The 13,990-nt window shown below is 39.5% G+C and overlaps 2 protein-coding genes across 6 annotated transcripts; both read left to right on the top strand.

Annotated features, from left to right (window-relative positions):
- Positions 1 to 1,846: 1,846 nt before the first annotated feature.
- Positions 1,847 to 7,083, top strand: cabp5a (calcium binding protein 5a). Of its 2 annotated transcripts, none has more exons than XM_084937790.1 (7): positions 1,847 to 2,039; positions 2,379 to 2,428; positions 2,610 to 2,640; positions 2,756 to 2,899; positions 3,042 to 3,151; positions 3,275 to 3,422; positions 3,509 to 7,083. In XM_084937790.1, exons 2-7 carry the CDS (start codon positions 2,381 to 2,383, stop codon positions 3,535 to 3,537), a joined length of 510 nt encoding a protein of 169 aa, XP_084793916.1. In that variant the 5' UTR covers positions 1,847 to 2,039; positions 2,379 to 2,380; the 3' UTR covers positions 3,538 to 7,083. The 2 variants fall into 2 exon arrangements, with proteins under 2 accessions (XP_084793916.1, XP_084793915.1); XM_084937789.1 differs by having other exon boundaries at positions 1,847 to 2,135; positions 3,509 to 7,080.
- Positions 7,084 to 7,408: 325 nt separating this feature from the next.
- nif3l1 (NIF3 NGG1 interacting factor 3-like 1 (S. cerevisiae)) lies at positions 7,409 to 12,056 on the top strand. Of its 4 annotated transcripts, none has more exons than XM_084937785.1 (7): positions 7,409 to 7,513; positions 8,620 to 9,215; positions 9,334 to 9,490; positions 10,599 to 10,722; positions 10,819 to 10,957; positions 11,485 to 11,568; positions 11,658 to 12,056. In XM_084937785.1, the coding sequence occupies exons 2-7, from the start codon at positions 8,630 to 8,632 to the stop codon at positions 11,840 to 11,842; spliced, it is 1,275 nt and encodes a 424-aa protein (XP_084793911.1). In that variant the 5' UTR covers positions 7,409 to 7,513; positions 8,620 to 8,629; the 3' UTR covers positions 11,843 to 12,056. The 4 variants fall into 4 exon arrangements, with proteins under 4 accessions (XP_084793911.1, XP_084793913.1, XP_084793912.1 ...); XM_084937787.1 differs by having other exon boundaries at positions 7,435 to 7,513; positions 8,844 to 9,215; XM_084937786.1 differs by having other exon boundaries at positions 7,457 to 7,607.
- Positions 12,057 to 13,990: the final 1,934 nt, after the last annotated feature.

Here is a 13,990-nt window from a genome sequence, read left to right on the forward strand (position 1 = left end):
GCTTATACAGTGTATTTGTCTGTTTTACAGTATTTGTGATTTTCTTTTGCAGCATAACAAATATTATTGTTAGTTTAAGAATATTAAACCTGCAATAGCAGTGTAGCTTTACTACTTTGGGGTAGGTGTTCATTAGTAAATGTTGGTCCCAAGGAGGATGAAGCAGGATATGCTTTGTTGTTGGAGTATCTTGTGATTGGCAGGGAAAAACAGATTTCTTCAACAATAAAAGAACAAAGAAAAGGAAAAAGAAACGAATGATGTTGTTATACCTATATATGAGATCTGCACATAACTAAACTTATAATTTAAAGAAAAGCCTCTATACTAGCCTTTGCAGTTAGCTGGTTTTCACATTTCCCTAACAAAGAAACAATCTCTGGTTCAGTCCCAGAAGGACACACAAATCCGTTTGGGGTTGTATCAGGATGTGCATGTGATGTAAAAACTCTGCCTGTCAAACTGGCAAAAAATGAAGACACACACACACACACACACACACACACACACACACACACACACACACACACACACACACACACATACAATGAACATAAAATACAATGCTATTTTAAACCTCTGTGTTGACTATTAACTTCAAACACAGCCGTAAATCCCTTTCTTCATTCAAATGAAACAAATAGTCGTGCAGATTATCACACAGTGGCATAATAGCTGTAATCGGCCTGTGACTCTTTAATACTTCAAAAATCTGTTTCACTCTGATGTCTTTGAAAATACTCAGGCTGGAACAACAGAGCAATGAGCCAAATGACCATCTATTCTTTTATTGTGTTACTGTCACGTGTTCTGCAGCAGAAAATATAAATAAAGCCACACAATCCAGAAACAATCAATGATCATAAACATGTAACTTTATTTGTAGTCTTTGATGAACACTGACTTTTGCTGCTAACTTCATATAAATTACCCGTTAGCGTCCTGATGAGAAGATTTTGCAGTATATAACTTTTTTTTTTACTTTCAGATATCAGTTTGTCCAAAGACATGTTTGTAGTTCTGTTTCAATTATGACATTTCCCCCAAAGTTACACTAAGAACACTGAAAAGCAAAATCCTGTTAACTGTAAAACATTTAAAGTGTTACAGGAATTTTAAGAAATACTTTAGATTCTGAAATGATTACAAATTAAAAGAGATTACTACATTATTATGTGGTGATTTTATGAGCCTGTTATTCACACAGAGGTGAGAGACCACTGTGACAGTTAAACACACAGAAAAGGGGCAATAAGCAAAATAAACCAACTAATAAATAAAAAAATAGATATGCAAATATAAAAACTTAGATATTGGAATGAGAAGCATTTAAAATAGAAATTAATGAAAAAAGTTTGGTGCTTTGTATTTCTGAGCCTCTTTATTAATCAGTTGATACACAGAACAAACTATTCTGATTAAAAATAAAACTTTTGCTGATTTCAAACGTAGATTTGTCACCAACATTTTTCAGCTTAGAAAAGCAAATTGTAGATGTTTCTTCAGGTTCATGAAAGGTATTTAAACTAATAATAAACCATTAATTATGAGTATTTGACAAATAAACGGCTATAAAGTGGAGGTGTGAGTGATAGCCCTGGTTCTTTTATGCTGCACTTGAAACAGTTATTCACAATGATAGGCTCGTGTTGCATCTCCTGCATAAAACATGAGTGAGTAGAAGGACACTGTAATTACTTCAATGGATAGAAAAGCACCTCTTAGCTGACTTCATCATATCGCATATTTTCGGTCGGCTCTGGGCTCAGATAGCAGTAAAGTTTGTGATGTCACCACTCAGCAGGAAACCAGGGCATCATCTCTTTCATCCCTGATCCCGCTTTCCTCCAGTCACACCGCTGACTCCTCCCCACAAGTCTGGATGCAGCCACACACACCCACACACACCCTCATACAATTTCCAAGCATCCTGGCAGTCTGGGCACAAAGGGTCGCCACACACTGAGAGGCACAAGCTGTTGCGGTTAATCAGAGACAGCGCTCACACTGAGAAGACTAAGCAAGAGAAGGAAGGCAGGGTAGGTTTTGCACTGCACAGGTCAGCTGCAGGTCCTCAGCTCCAGAGGGCTTATGTATGATGCGTTTGGCTGACAAACAGAATTCATCTGAGGAAGGTAACATCTCTTTAAAACTTTATTATTTAGAAGATGTCAATAACCTGTAAAGTTTTTAAGAAATTATAACAGTATATATAAATGACATGTTTATACTATTGCAAGAGTTTATTGGACTAATTATTGTGTGAATAGACCTTTTTTCAGCAGTAGTGTCTTCATAGCAAAACCCACCAAGCTCTACATCGTGTGTCAGTGATTTCCTGACATTTCATAAAAGTACATCTGTATTTCCTCTTGCAGAAATGAGCTTGGGGGCAGCGTGTATTTTCTTGCGGGGAGGGAAAAACATTGTAAGTATAAGCTGCAGGAATTTAATTATTGTTTTGATGGATTTTGTGCTGGAAATGCAAACTGCTATTGTGATTGTGTGATTGTGATAACTGCTGCATTCATAAGTAGTTAGAAAGCACCGTGTTTCTTCTTAATGTTCATATTATACTGAAGTTAAGCAATTATTATTTCTTTGTGCAGACAAGACAGCTGGCTGATGATGAGATTGATGGTAATATTTTTTGTTTTCTCATTTTTATGACTACGTCATTGTTTTTTTTACCTACATTTGTACACTTTGCACATTTCATTTTTTGATTTGATTTTTTTACTTTAAACCTCTGCAGAGCTGCGTGATGCATTCAATGAGTTTGATAAAGACAAGGACGGGCTGATCAGCTGTAAGGACCTGGGCAACCTGATGAGGACAATGGGTTATATGCCCACTGAGATGGAGCTGATCGAGCTGAGCCAAAATATCAACATGAACCGTGAGTCCTTAAAAAAAGTGTTTGTTTAAAAGTTGAATTCGTTGAGGAATCGCATAGTTAGCGGCTGTTTTCATTGCTTTAATCTAGATTTGATGAGAGACAGAAAAGTCCACAGACATGTCAAACCTTTTTTCCCCTCTAGTCGGTGGCAGAGTCGACTTTGACGACTTTGTGGAGTTGATGGCCCCGAAACTGCTGGCAGAGACGTCTGGAATGATCGGTATGAAGGAGCTGAAAGACGCCTTCAAAGAGGTGAGAGTAAAGAGCTTTTTCTGAAACTTTCCAGCCACCTGCGTTCTAGACTGCCAGATGGTGATCATTATCATCACAGCTGTGATTAAAAGCTGCTCTCTGCTGTTTGCTGCCTCTTGTTAGTTTGACATGGACGGAGATGGAGAGATCACAACGGAGGAGCTGCGATCAGCCATGATAAAGCTGATGGGAGAGCACATGAGCCGGAGAGAAATCGATGCCATAGTGAAAGAGGCCGATGACAACGGGGATGGCACCGTAGATTTTGAAGGTACAGACTGTCTTTCGCCTACATCAGTAAAGAGTAACAGTGCAGTGAAGTGAAGCAACTGATCCACGTCTTCTTCTCCTTTGCAGAATTTGTCAGAATGATGTCCCATCAATGACAGTCGAGGACAAGGCCAGTCAGGAACATTCATTTGCACCTCTGCAAACACGCACTAACACTGATGCTGTTCTTTTCTGGGCTTGCAAATGTTAAAATTAGATGCTCAAAACAAGCAATATCAGACTGATCTCAGAGCGGATTTTATAGCTATGCAAAGAATAACAATTTGTAATGATTTTTCAAGCATAAGAGTGCTAAAAAAACAACTCTGTTGTTATGTTTCATGATATATACCAGGGATGTCAAACTCATTTAGTTCACTTTCCTAGTGGGCAGTGGAAAGAAGTCTAACTATATATTTAATCACTGAAATATCTTAATATAAGAAAAAGAAGTCCAAGTATGTCTCAGTTTTTCCACATGATAAAGAAATAATGCTGTAGTAAATGAAAGAAACCCTTCAGCATCTCTTTGGGCTTAGATTGTGAGGAATAACTGTGTAAGATTACAGAAAAAATCAGAAAGTTCCTGTTACTTCACACCTTTTTTGTGGACTTATTTGTGGACTTATTGTAAAAAAACTGAAACTTCTATTTCTTCTGTAATCTTTCTGTGTTTAATTGTTTACCTATTACTTAATTACTTTGGTGTAGAATGAATGGGCACGAGGAAAGTCTTCATCAGCAGGAAAAAACTCCAAAACTTAACAATACATAAAAGTCCAAAAATGTATGCATATCTTCCAAAGGCATCTCGTGGACCAGATTGTAGTCTTTGCCAGGCCCACTCTGGCCCCTGGGCCGCATGTTTGACAACCCTGATATAGACTGTATACAGTGGAAGTTTGTTGAAATTGAATTATTTTTATATTTGTATTATTATTAAATTATTCTTACCATTTAAACAATGTTACAACAAAGCAGGATGTAAAGTTAAGTCACTACTGTACTGTACATTATTAACCTGAGCTGGTTGTATTAGGTAATCTGTAACTAACTTCCAACAAGTGAAGCAGTAACATGGATCTGCCTTTTCTTTGGCAAAGCACAAAATAAAACATTTGATCTGAACATCTGAAACAGATTCAGGAGTATCTGTGGAACAAGAAAGTTCTACGTGTCTGCCTGAAAGGAACCCACAGACACTTGACTCATTTAAGCGTAGACCATATTGTCCTTGTGACCCCTTGCATTCCAGTAATGTGCAGTCATTTCACGTCAGAAAGAAGTGATTTAAAGATGAAAAAGTTTAGGGACTCTGCTCTGCTAGGATTGAGTAAAAACTTTGGAAGGACACTAAGAAACTGTGTCACTGAAAAGAGGCAGAAATGTGGGATTTTGTGACTGATGCATAACAGATTTAAAGGTATTAAGAGCAAAAAAAAAAAAAAAAAAATCCCCCAAAACAAAAAAAAGAGGTTCATGTCCCAGAATGTGTCCTTTTAGAGAGACAGTCTGAGCCATTATTTGAGGTTAATACTCTGTAAGTTGGGAACTTCACGGAAACATGGACATAAAACACAGAGAGGAGCTTAAAAGTATTAAAGAGTATTATAACCCCATATCCATTAAAAAAAGAAAGGAAAAGAAAGGTTGAGTGAAATTTGAGGCACGTGAACACTTTTTTTTTTTTTTTTTTTTTTTTTTTTTTTTTACCTGTGGACTGATTCATTCTTGCAGTTGGTGATCAGTAATTGTGTCATACCGATCCACAGTGTGCGCGGCTGGGATTAAATATTGGGGCTGAATTCAGGGATGTGCCACGGGACACGCTGTACTGTCACATTCGGGGAACACCAGCCAGGCAGATGTTGCTGCACGACAAACTGGGCACAGCATCAAACAGACAGACAGACGGGGCATGAGGACTTATGCTGCCAATGAACAAAAGTGAACCTAATTACTAAACACACATCTGTGAATGGTGCTCCACAGAGAGAGTGTTCGCTCTGCTCGTATGCTTAATGGATAAGTAACAAAATATCTGGTCTTTTATTACTATTATTATTTTTACTTTTATTTTGAAATGATTGTTCTTTTATGTGGATTGGGACTCAGACACTGAAACAAAAAAAGTGACAAGATTTCACTGCTATTAATGGCACACTAATGTAAGTGAGGGTGTTTAAAGAGGAGGGTGGGGGGCACATTTAACCTTACGGATGTAGTGCCAAGCGAGGGTTGATGAGTCCAGAGGAAGAATCCGATGATGTAATGCTCACTGGCTGACCTTTGCCGTGATCCTTCCTGATCCCTCTAACATCCAGCATCAACCTTTATTGCATTAATCCTCAGTAATCTCTCTCTTGGTTGCTCTCAGACTCAACTCGGATGTAGCCTCTATACCCAATGACTCCTTCTCAGCCAGACACATTAAAAAAAAAAACAACCCTTACCATTTAATCTTATTGCACTGATAGCCCCTTCCCCAGGCAGATTTCATTTGGTTAGCTTTAATCTTTCTGAGAAGAGTCGGATGCACTGCGGGGTATCTGCTGCTGGAGCACCTGCCCTGTGAGAGTAAATACAGCTTATCAAAGTCATCCAGTTGTTGCTTGCTCACATTAATCTGTGAATTTGTTTTGTAACATTGAGTACAGACAATATTGCATAACACCAGCGCTATAAACACCGAAAAGCTCGTTGTTGAAAAACGCTAAGCCGAACCGTAACGACTTGAGAAATATTGTTTTTCTTAACTGATTCTTTGGGATGCTCAAATCCCAAAGATTTGGTATTTGAATAATTAAATAACAATGAAATGTTGTTATTTCATTATTTCACTGCTACAAATACTTCTACAAATCTGTTGCTATTTGCACTACCTTAACGGAAAAAGAAAGGACTGAGTGGGACAGGAGAAGTGAGTGATGAGGGAATTCTGTGCGTCTCAGTCTTACTGATGTGTGACCTGTAATAAAGAGATCAGTAAGCTGCCTCACCTTCAGCTAATTAACTTCCTTTTGGCCTCTGTTTGAAACATGTGCACAAGTTGTGTTCCTTTAAATTAATATTGTAGCTGAACAGTGAGCCACTTGTGAATCTTTCAATGCGTCTGTTGTTTTCTTACTCTTTGGTGGCCAGCGTCATATTTTTTATGCTGAAGCGTACTGGGACACCACAGCTGATTTCCTTAAGACCGTCTTAAGGAAATCACCTTCTGTCCTCTCAGTGCTGAGGAAACTTGTCAGCATAATGGACACGGCCTCTAATCTTGCATCAGAGTCACACCAGAGCGCCTTCAGGTGTAGACCAATAAGACCTGGGGGTGAACTAAAGATGACACAGGAGGTCTTTTCTATCAGCGTCCAACAATCTCTGCAGCACTGAAACCAATTATAGAAGAGATGTACACAAATGCCAAACAGTGGACAATAAAAAGGGGAGTAAAACTTACACCAGTCACTCTTTCCCACAAAATCCAAACCAAACCAAATATATAACCAAATTTTCCCAAGCTGGAGTTCAACAAAGTCTTGATAATACTGTTTATTTTATTCATCGATGCAGATTCCTGAATATTAAAACCACCTTTCTCCAAATTTTATGAAGGATATGTGAAAATTTGAAAAGTAAAAAAAAAAAAAAGAACATTTACAAAGCTCTGTTTCTATTTTTTATTATTTATTTATTTCATTTGGGCTGATTTAATATCACTTGTAATTATGTTAATATCATTCATTCTTATTCTCTATTTTCCTCTTTGTATTGTTGGACATGCGCTCAGTCCTTTCTATATTTAAGTTGTAGTTTCTGTGTCAATGGCGCAATGGCCAGTTTTTGGGTGATAAATAAAAAAGAAGAAGAAAGTAACCATATATGTTCAATAAAACTTACTTTATAATACTTAGTATAACTAATTTATACTACTTAGTTTATAAGTTATATGTATATGTCCTCATGGTCAAGACGAAAGACATAACTTGACCAAATAAATAAATAAATAAATAAATAAAGTCATTCATTAAGTAAAAAAAACCGAAAAAAAAACTGTTGCGGACGGAAGCCGAAAAGGGACATCTTGCGTGTTCTGCAGTAAGTACAGTCTCTGCCACTACACCAGAATATATTTAGCTAAAAACTGAAAACCATAGTGTTATTAGTTTTCATCCGTCAGAAACAAGCGACGGTAAGTTGAGTCGTGCATATATTTACATGCTGGTGTGTTGACGTTAAAGGACGGTTTACTGTGGCAGCTAATGGCAGCTAACTAGCTCTGCTGTTAGCTGCACGCTTGGCAGCTGTCACAACTCAAAACTGCTGGTTTTAAGTCTATGAATAAGGTTTATAATAATCATAAAGTGCAGGTATGTGGCTTTTACTAAATGATTTGCTCCGGACTAAAAAAATGTACGCTTAAGAGTTGTAGCCGTCTGTTTGCATTTGTTGCTAACTCTTGTGATTAGTGTTTAACTTTGGATGGAGTCTTTGAGCGAGGCAAAAACAACATGTGTATCCATGTAGAAATGGAAATGGACAGGTGGAAATGCGTATAAAACCATACAAAACCGATCACTGGATTAAGTTAATTAATCCAATTAAGTTATTTTTTCCTTTTAAAAATGTCAGACATTCAGTGCATGTGAGATCTGAAGGTGTCAGTGTGAGCAGCACAGGCTGGGACTGAGAATAGACTCAGCATAGACAGGACATCTAATAATTTGGAGAGGAAATCAGTAGAATCCTCATGGCCTACCTGTGGAGGTATAGAGATTACAAAGAGGGACACAGAGGGATAAAGATGACACCATGAAGACATGAGAAAAAGTTTTTGAAGCTAGATTAAGAAGAACACTGTGTAATAGTGAAGCTGCCAGGAGCAGAGGTACATATGTAAAGGTAGATATATTAGACAAAAAATACAGAAGATGCAGCTGCCAGGCAGTAGGAGAAGAGGAAGACCACAGAGAAGATTCATGGATGTAGTGAAGGAGGTCATGTAGATGAGGATTTTAGAGATAGGGTGAGATGGAGGCAGATGATCCACTGTGGTGAACGCCTAAAGTGGACAGTGGAACGAAGAAGAAGATGATAGCTCAGCAGTTGTTAGTTTCAGTCTTGTACAAAAACCTGCAGTCACATATGAATCTGTGAATGTCTAACATTTATGATTATTTAGTTATTTCTTTTTGTCCACACAGATCTCCCCTGATGTTGACTGGATGTAGAAATCTCTCTTGGACATTTTTCTCGCTCACCAGTAGAAGGCTTTGGACTAGACAGAGTTTTAAGTCCCGAGCTGCTCTGTGCTCTTCAGCCTTTTCATCTGTCCTTCATTCTCTTCCTTCATCTACCCACAGTCATCACATCCTGCCTAGCAGACAAAGCTCAGCTCGCCTTCTTCCGTCTGTTAATTTCTCCTCAGCTCATTCGTCCGGTCTGATGGAATTAAAGGAAGTCCTGCAGGTTTTGGAGCAGCTTGCTCCGCTGTCGCTTGCCGAGTCTTGGGATAATGTCGGCTTGCTGGTGGAGCCGAGCAAACCTCGGCCCGTTAAGACCATTCTGCTAACCAACGACCTCACAGATGCCGTCATGGAGGAAGCAGTGGCTGTGAGCTGCGATCTCATTATTTCGTATCACCCGCCGTTGTTTCGGCCAATCAAGCGTCTGGTTCAGAAAGACTGGAAGCAGCGGCTGGCTGTGCGGGCCGTGGAGGCCGGCATAGCGGTCTTTTCCCCTCACACTTCATGGGATTGCGTGAAAGGAGGCGTGAACGACTGGCTGGTTGGAGGACTTGGTAAGAAGTCTCTCTGAATGTAAAATGTGATGCTCGCACTTAAATCATTAGATATGAACACGATGCTTATTCACTGACCTTCATTTCATCCCCACTGCTTTTTTCTTTGTCGCATCAGGCAGCGGTCAGGTGTCGGTGTTGAGTCAGGTTCTCGGCGCCGTCTCCCACAGTCACAAACTGGAATTCACGGTCAGAAGCGCAGAGGAACTAAACATGATCATGGAGGAGCTGAAGGCTTGTGACGGTGGAACGACCCTACAGCGTTCAGGCAGCAGGTTGTGTTCAGACATCACCGATTAGCAACAAGCTTTAAATTCAAGGACCATTTTGGTAGTTTTGTCATATATGTGTTACTTTTGATTTATTTCTTCCAAACACACATTATTGTAATTTGCGTTTAGCTTTAATCAAAGCTGGAAATCACCCGCAGACTCTTGAAGTCATCACAGGTAATCCAAAGCTGCTTTTGGACTGTAACTATTACCAAAGATTTGTTTCAGTTTGCATTCGGACCACTTACAGAAACTTCAAATGTATATATTATACATTTTATTTCTGAGGGGTTGAAAGTAAGGCTGTGTTTAGCCCCTTTTCCCAACTAAAACCAAAATGTCATTATTATGGTAAATATCAGGTAGTATGGCACTACGAGTATGGATGCTTGAAGGCCTTAAAATAATTGGATATTCTATCACTGAAAGCATATTTCTAAGGCTGCAGAAACTGTAGAGGACTGATACTTTATTTACAGTTTCTCATGCATAAAGCACATAATATCCTTTTAAAACTAAGCCGGGTGAATCATTTTACACATACTAAAGTTTGAATATGGGAAAAAAGAAAAATGAACAACATTTTGATCCAACTTTAGTGTCATTTTTTTTCCCCCTATATAAGACACCATATTCAAAATCAAAATCTTTTTTTCTTGTTCCAAACTTAATGATGGATTTCTCTTCTTCCTCCTTGCATATATTTGCAGATTTTTCTTTGTGTTTTTTTTCCTCTTCTTTTTAAGCCTTGCTTTAACAGCTGTTGTTTGCGTGGCTAATGCTTTACTGATGTTAATGTCACCTTTGTTTAGTGGTCGTTCGATTTATGTGTTTGACACTCACACCCGGACCAATCACAGTACACTTACATCACTCAAAGTGCCTTTTAAGTTGGGAAAGAAGCTTTTCTGTAGTTGTAAATCATGGATTAAACATGGAAAAAAAGAGTCTGAAAGAACCTTAGCGCAGTCAGAAACCAATGTTTTCAAAATTCATGTCTCAGTTATCGAGACATGACAGTTATGTAATGGATGTAAATCATACACTTGATGTTATTAAGTCTTTTGTTTCTTTGTACTGGTAAATAACAGTTCGTGTCTCTTCATATTAGACCAGACAGCAGTGGTATTCATGTCAGCGTAACCTGTTGTGACTCAGCGCTGACCCCGAGTGTCCAGGCTCTGTTAGGACACGGCACTCCCAGCCAGTCTCTCACCATCGTAAAGTTAGAAAAGGTGCGGGCTGTTACAGGAATCTGAAGAAAAAGTTCCTGACTATTTTCATGATTAACTTGTTCTGTTCGTATTAGTAACATTTCATCTTTTCTTTAGCCCCCTCTCCTGGGCCACGGCCAAGGCCGATGCAGCGTTTTGGACCAGCCAGTGACTGTCGGAGCAGCCGTCCAAAAACTGAAGTCTCACCTGGGTTTGAGTCGCCTCCGTTTGGCTCTGGGCTGGGGGGAGACGCTGGGTGAGAGACGAGTGGACACACACAAATCTGTCACTAAATTAGAATAGTTCAATTATAACATGCTCAAATTTAATTTCTACCACTGGTGCAGTAAGGGTAGAAACGTCGATGGAGGTTCAAGAATTTCCATCCATTAGCTCTGCACTCTTTTTTTCTTATATTAAGTGGGATTAAACGTGTAGTTCAATATCATTACACTGACAGAAAGGGCAGTTTCGCTCGTTCGGTCCACTTAAGATCAAAGTGGGCTGCATGTGGCCCATGATGTCAAATTAGTTGGACATCCCTGCAGTAGAAGGTCATGGAGGACATGAGTTCATAAACACTGGTACAGAGGCAGAGTTCACTCTGGTCAGTTTGGGAGTCTTTCACAGTCGTTTATGCTCACATGCACAGAAAATTTAAATTCACTGATAATCTGAATGAGCAGAACAACAAGCTGGAGCACCCAGAGGAACAGAGAGAGCATGCAAACTCCACACAGAAAGAAGAAAAGTCATGTCCCTGTTCTGTTTTTCCTTCCCCAGAGTCCTCTGTGTGCACTGTGGCTGTATGTGCTGGGTCAGGGGCCTCAGTACTGAATGGAGTCAAGGCGGACCTCTATGTCACAGGTAACAAACATTTAATTTTATTAGTTTAAATATCACTAAAACGTCTTCATATAACAACGCTTGCAGACATAATTATGCCCCTTTTTCAGGGGAGATGTCCCACCATGAAGTGCTGGATGCTGTGGCAAAAGGAACCAGCGTGATCCTCAGTGACCACAGCAACAGCGAGCGGGGTTACCTGGCTGTGTTCAGGGAGAGACTAGCCGTGCGCCTGCCCGATAGCGTAACAGTGGTCCTGTCGAAGGCTGACAGAGACCCTCTGGAGGTCGTTTGACTGACTCTTGATTGGAAGTCACAGTAGTTTTTCTGAAAGATGACTTTTTACTACAGATATGTGTGACATTTTGGCAACCTCCCCGGATTTTAACATGCAGGCTCTTTACGTAAGGCTATCCACTGGCTGTGCCTTGAAAATATTGTTAAATGTTGTTGTATTTATCATGTCTCTCTGGAAGGGTCTTAATAAAATGGGCTGTGGTTGATCAAAATGTGCTGTTGGCGTGTGGAATAAGACAAAATATCATCAGCTAACAGATGCAGTACGAGCCAAAGATAAAACAAGTAATCTGTAATCTTAATGCATGCAGCTCCTACATGCAGACGACACGTGTGTTTTAATCCCAATGATGTGACCTTTGCTTCCATGCCGAGAGGAATTTCAGCATCCGCAAGTTTTTTTTCCTAAAATGAATAGTTTCTGCTTCCTGCACAGAGAGAAGGTAATCCTTATCGGATTAAAATGTTTGCTGTTGCTGTATAAACGTGGATATTGGACCCCACCTGCTCCACAGGAGACATCAGCACCAGCCTGAGCCAGCTATGAAGATTCAAAGCTGCAATACAAGGATTTTTTTTTAATGTATCTCATAACTTGTGAAAGATAAATGAAAGTGACAGGTTCTTCTCAACAAGATGACCTTTTAACCTCTGAACAAACATGGATGGAAATCAAACGATTTAGCACATGCATGTCAAAGAGCAGGCCTTTGGTATTGCTTCAGTGCACGTACTCCTGCCCCACTGCTGAGGCTTAAAAACAAAAACAAAACTAGTAACAGTCCTCATTATTGACTTTTACAGAGTCTTACGCCTGCACCGCCTATGACACACCTGTTCTTTCATAAAAACATTAGGAGACATCACACACTTCGCTGCCCCCCCATCAGGGTAGTGGCTTTTCTCTCAGTGTGGTGTTCACACCTCCGCTTCCTTTCAGTCCTCAGCAGCTTTTATCCCTAACAACACACAAATGGAGAAGGAAAACAGCTAGAACAACGCGTATACTTCGCTCCTGTAAACCGACTCCAGCTGTCACTTTTATAGTGCAAGCAGGTAGGTCTGAGGCCTGTCAGCTTGAAAGTTTCCTTCTCCCACTGAGCCCTACGAGGTGGATAAATATACTGCAGGGCATCATCCACAGTGAGGCAAAGCTGCAGAGTGTAATGTGCTTTAAAGTCTCTATTTGATTTATATTTGAAAGTCTGTTGAGGAAACTGTTGGTTAATAAGTCTAATGAAACTCAGCAGCAGCCTGTTTGAACTAAAGTTTCTTGTGACAACTTTCTTCTTGTGATCTTTACCAAGTCAGGGAGTTGAAACTGATTCAGGAAAAGCAGAATGAGGACTGCTGCACGCAAGAAAAAAATGCTGATATAAAATGATACTGTATTTTTACTTTAAAGTAAAATTTAGAGTAAAATATTTCACTTTTATACTTTGCTTCTGCACACCGTCACAGTGGAGTGACTTAAGTGCAGACATCTTTAGATGATGGGCTTAAAATGAGCATTAACTGTTTCGAAATTATGATAAAAAAAAAAAACACTCCTTCATTTTTCAGAGACTCATAAGTAATTGGACAAAATGATATAATGTTAAATTTAAGGATCATTATTCATGCTTGGATAAAAATCTTTTGCAGTTGCCAAGAAATGCTGCGTTTCCTCACTTGAGACGTTTTGCTAGGCCTTTTCAGTCTTCAGTTGCTGCTTGTTTGTGGGAGTGAAAAGCATGATGGGTTGGGTTGAGATCAGGTGATTGACTTGAGCCCTGAGGAATATCCCATTTCTTTGTCTCAAAGATCTCTTGGTTTGCTTTAGCAGTTTGCTTTGGGTCTTTGAAGTGCTGTTCATCAGTTCTGCAGCATGTGGCTGAATCTGAGCAGACTTAATTTATCCTGCTATTCCAAACAGCAGTCATATCATCAAGAAACACCGGTGACCTGGTTCTACTGGCAGCCAAATTATACCTATACCATAATAATAATAATGCCATAATACTGCCTCCAGCATGTTTGACAGCTAATGCGGTATGCTTCAGATCATCAGCTGTTAAATGTTTCCATTATTCTGGCACAAGTTCATAGTGTTTTCATCTGTTCAAAGAGGGGTTTTTGTTTTGTTTTGTTTTGCCCAACTGTGCAG

The sequence above is a fragment of the Perissodus microlepis genome, chromosome 8 (assembly GCF_051167445.1).
Source record: "Perissodus microlepis isolate ML-2025 ecotype Zambia chromosome 8, ASM5116744v1, whole genome shotgun sequence".
Classification (NCBI taxonomy): domain Eukaryota; kingdom Metazoa; phylum Chordata; class Actinopteri; order Cichliformes; family Cichlidae; genus Perissodus; species Perissodus microlepis.

Coding starts and splice junctions, on each gene's coding strand:
- cabp5a (XM_084937789.1), top strand. CDS start 2,096: ATGATGCGTTTGGCTGACAAACAGAATTCATCTGAGGAAG. Junction 2,900..3,041: donor CCAAAATATCAACATGAACC/GTGAGTCCTTAA, acceptor TTTCCCCTCTAG/TCGGTGGCAGAGTCGACTTT. Junction 3,423..3,508: donor TGGCACCGTAGATTTTGAAG/GTACAGACTGTC, acceptor TCTCCTTTGCAG/AATTTGTCAGAATGATGTCC.
- nif3l1 (XM_084937785.1), top strand. CDS start 8,630: ATGTTGACTGGATGTAGAAATCTCTCTTGGACATTTTTCTCGCTCACC. Junction 9,216..9,333: donor CTGGCTGGTTGGAGGACTTG/GTAAGAAGTCTC, acceptor TTGTCGCATCAG/GCAGCGGTCAGGTGTCGGTG. Junction 10,723..10,818: donor CCATCGTAAAGTTAGAAAAG/GTGCGGGCTGTT, acceptor TCTTTTCTTTAG/CCCCCTCTCCTGGGCCACGG.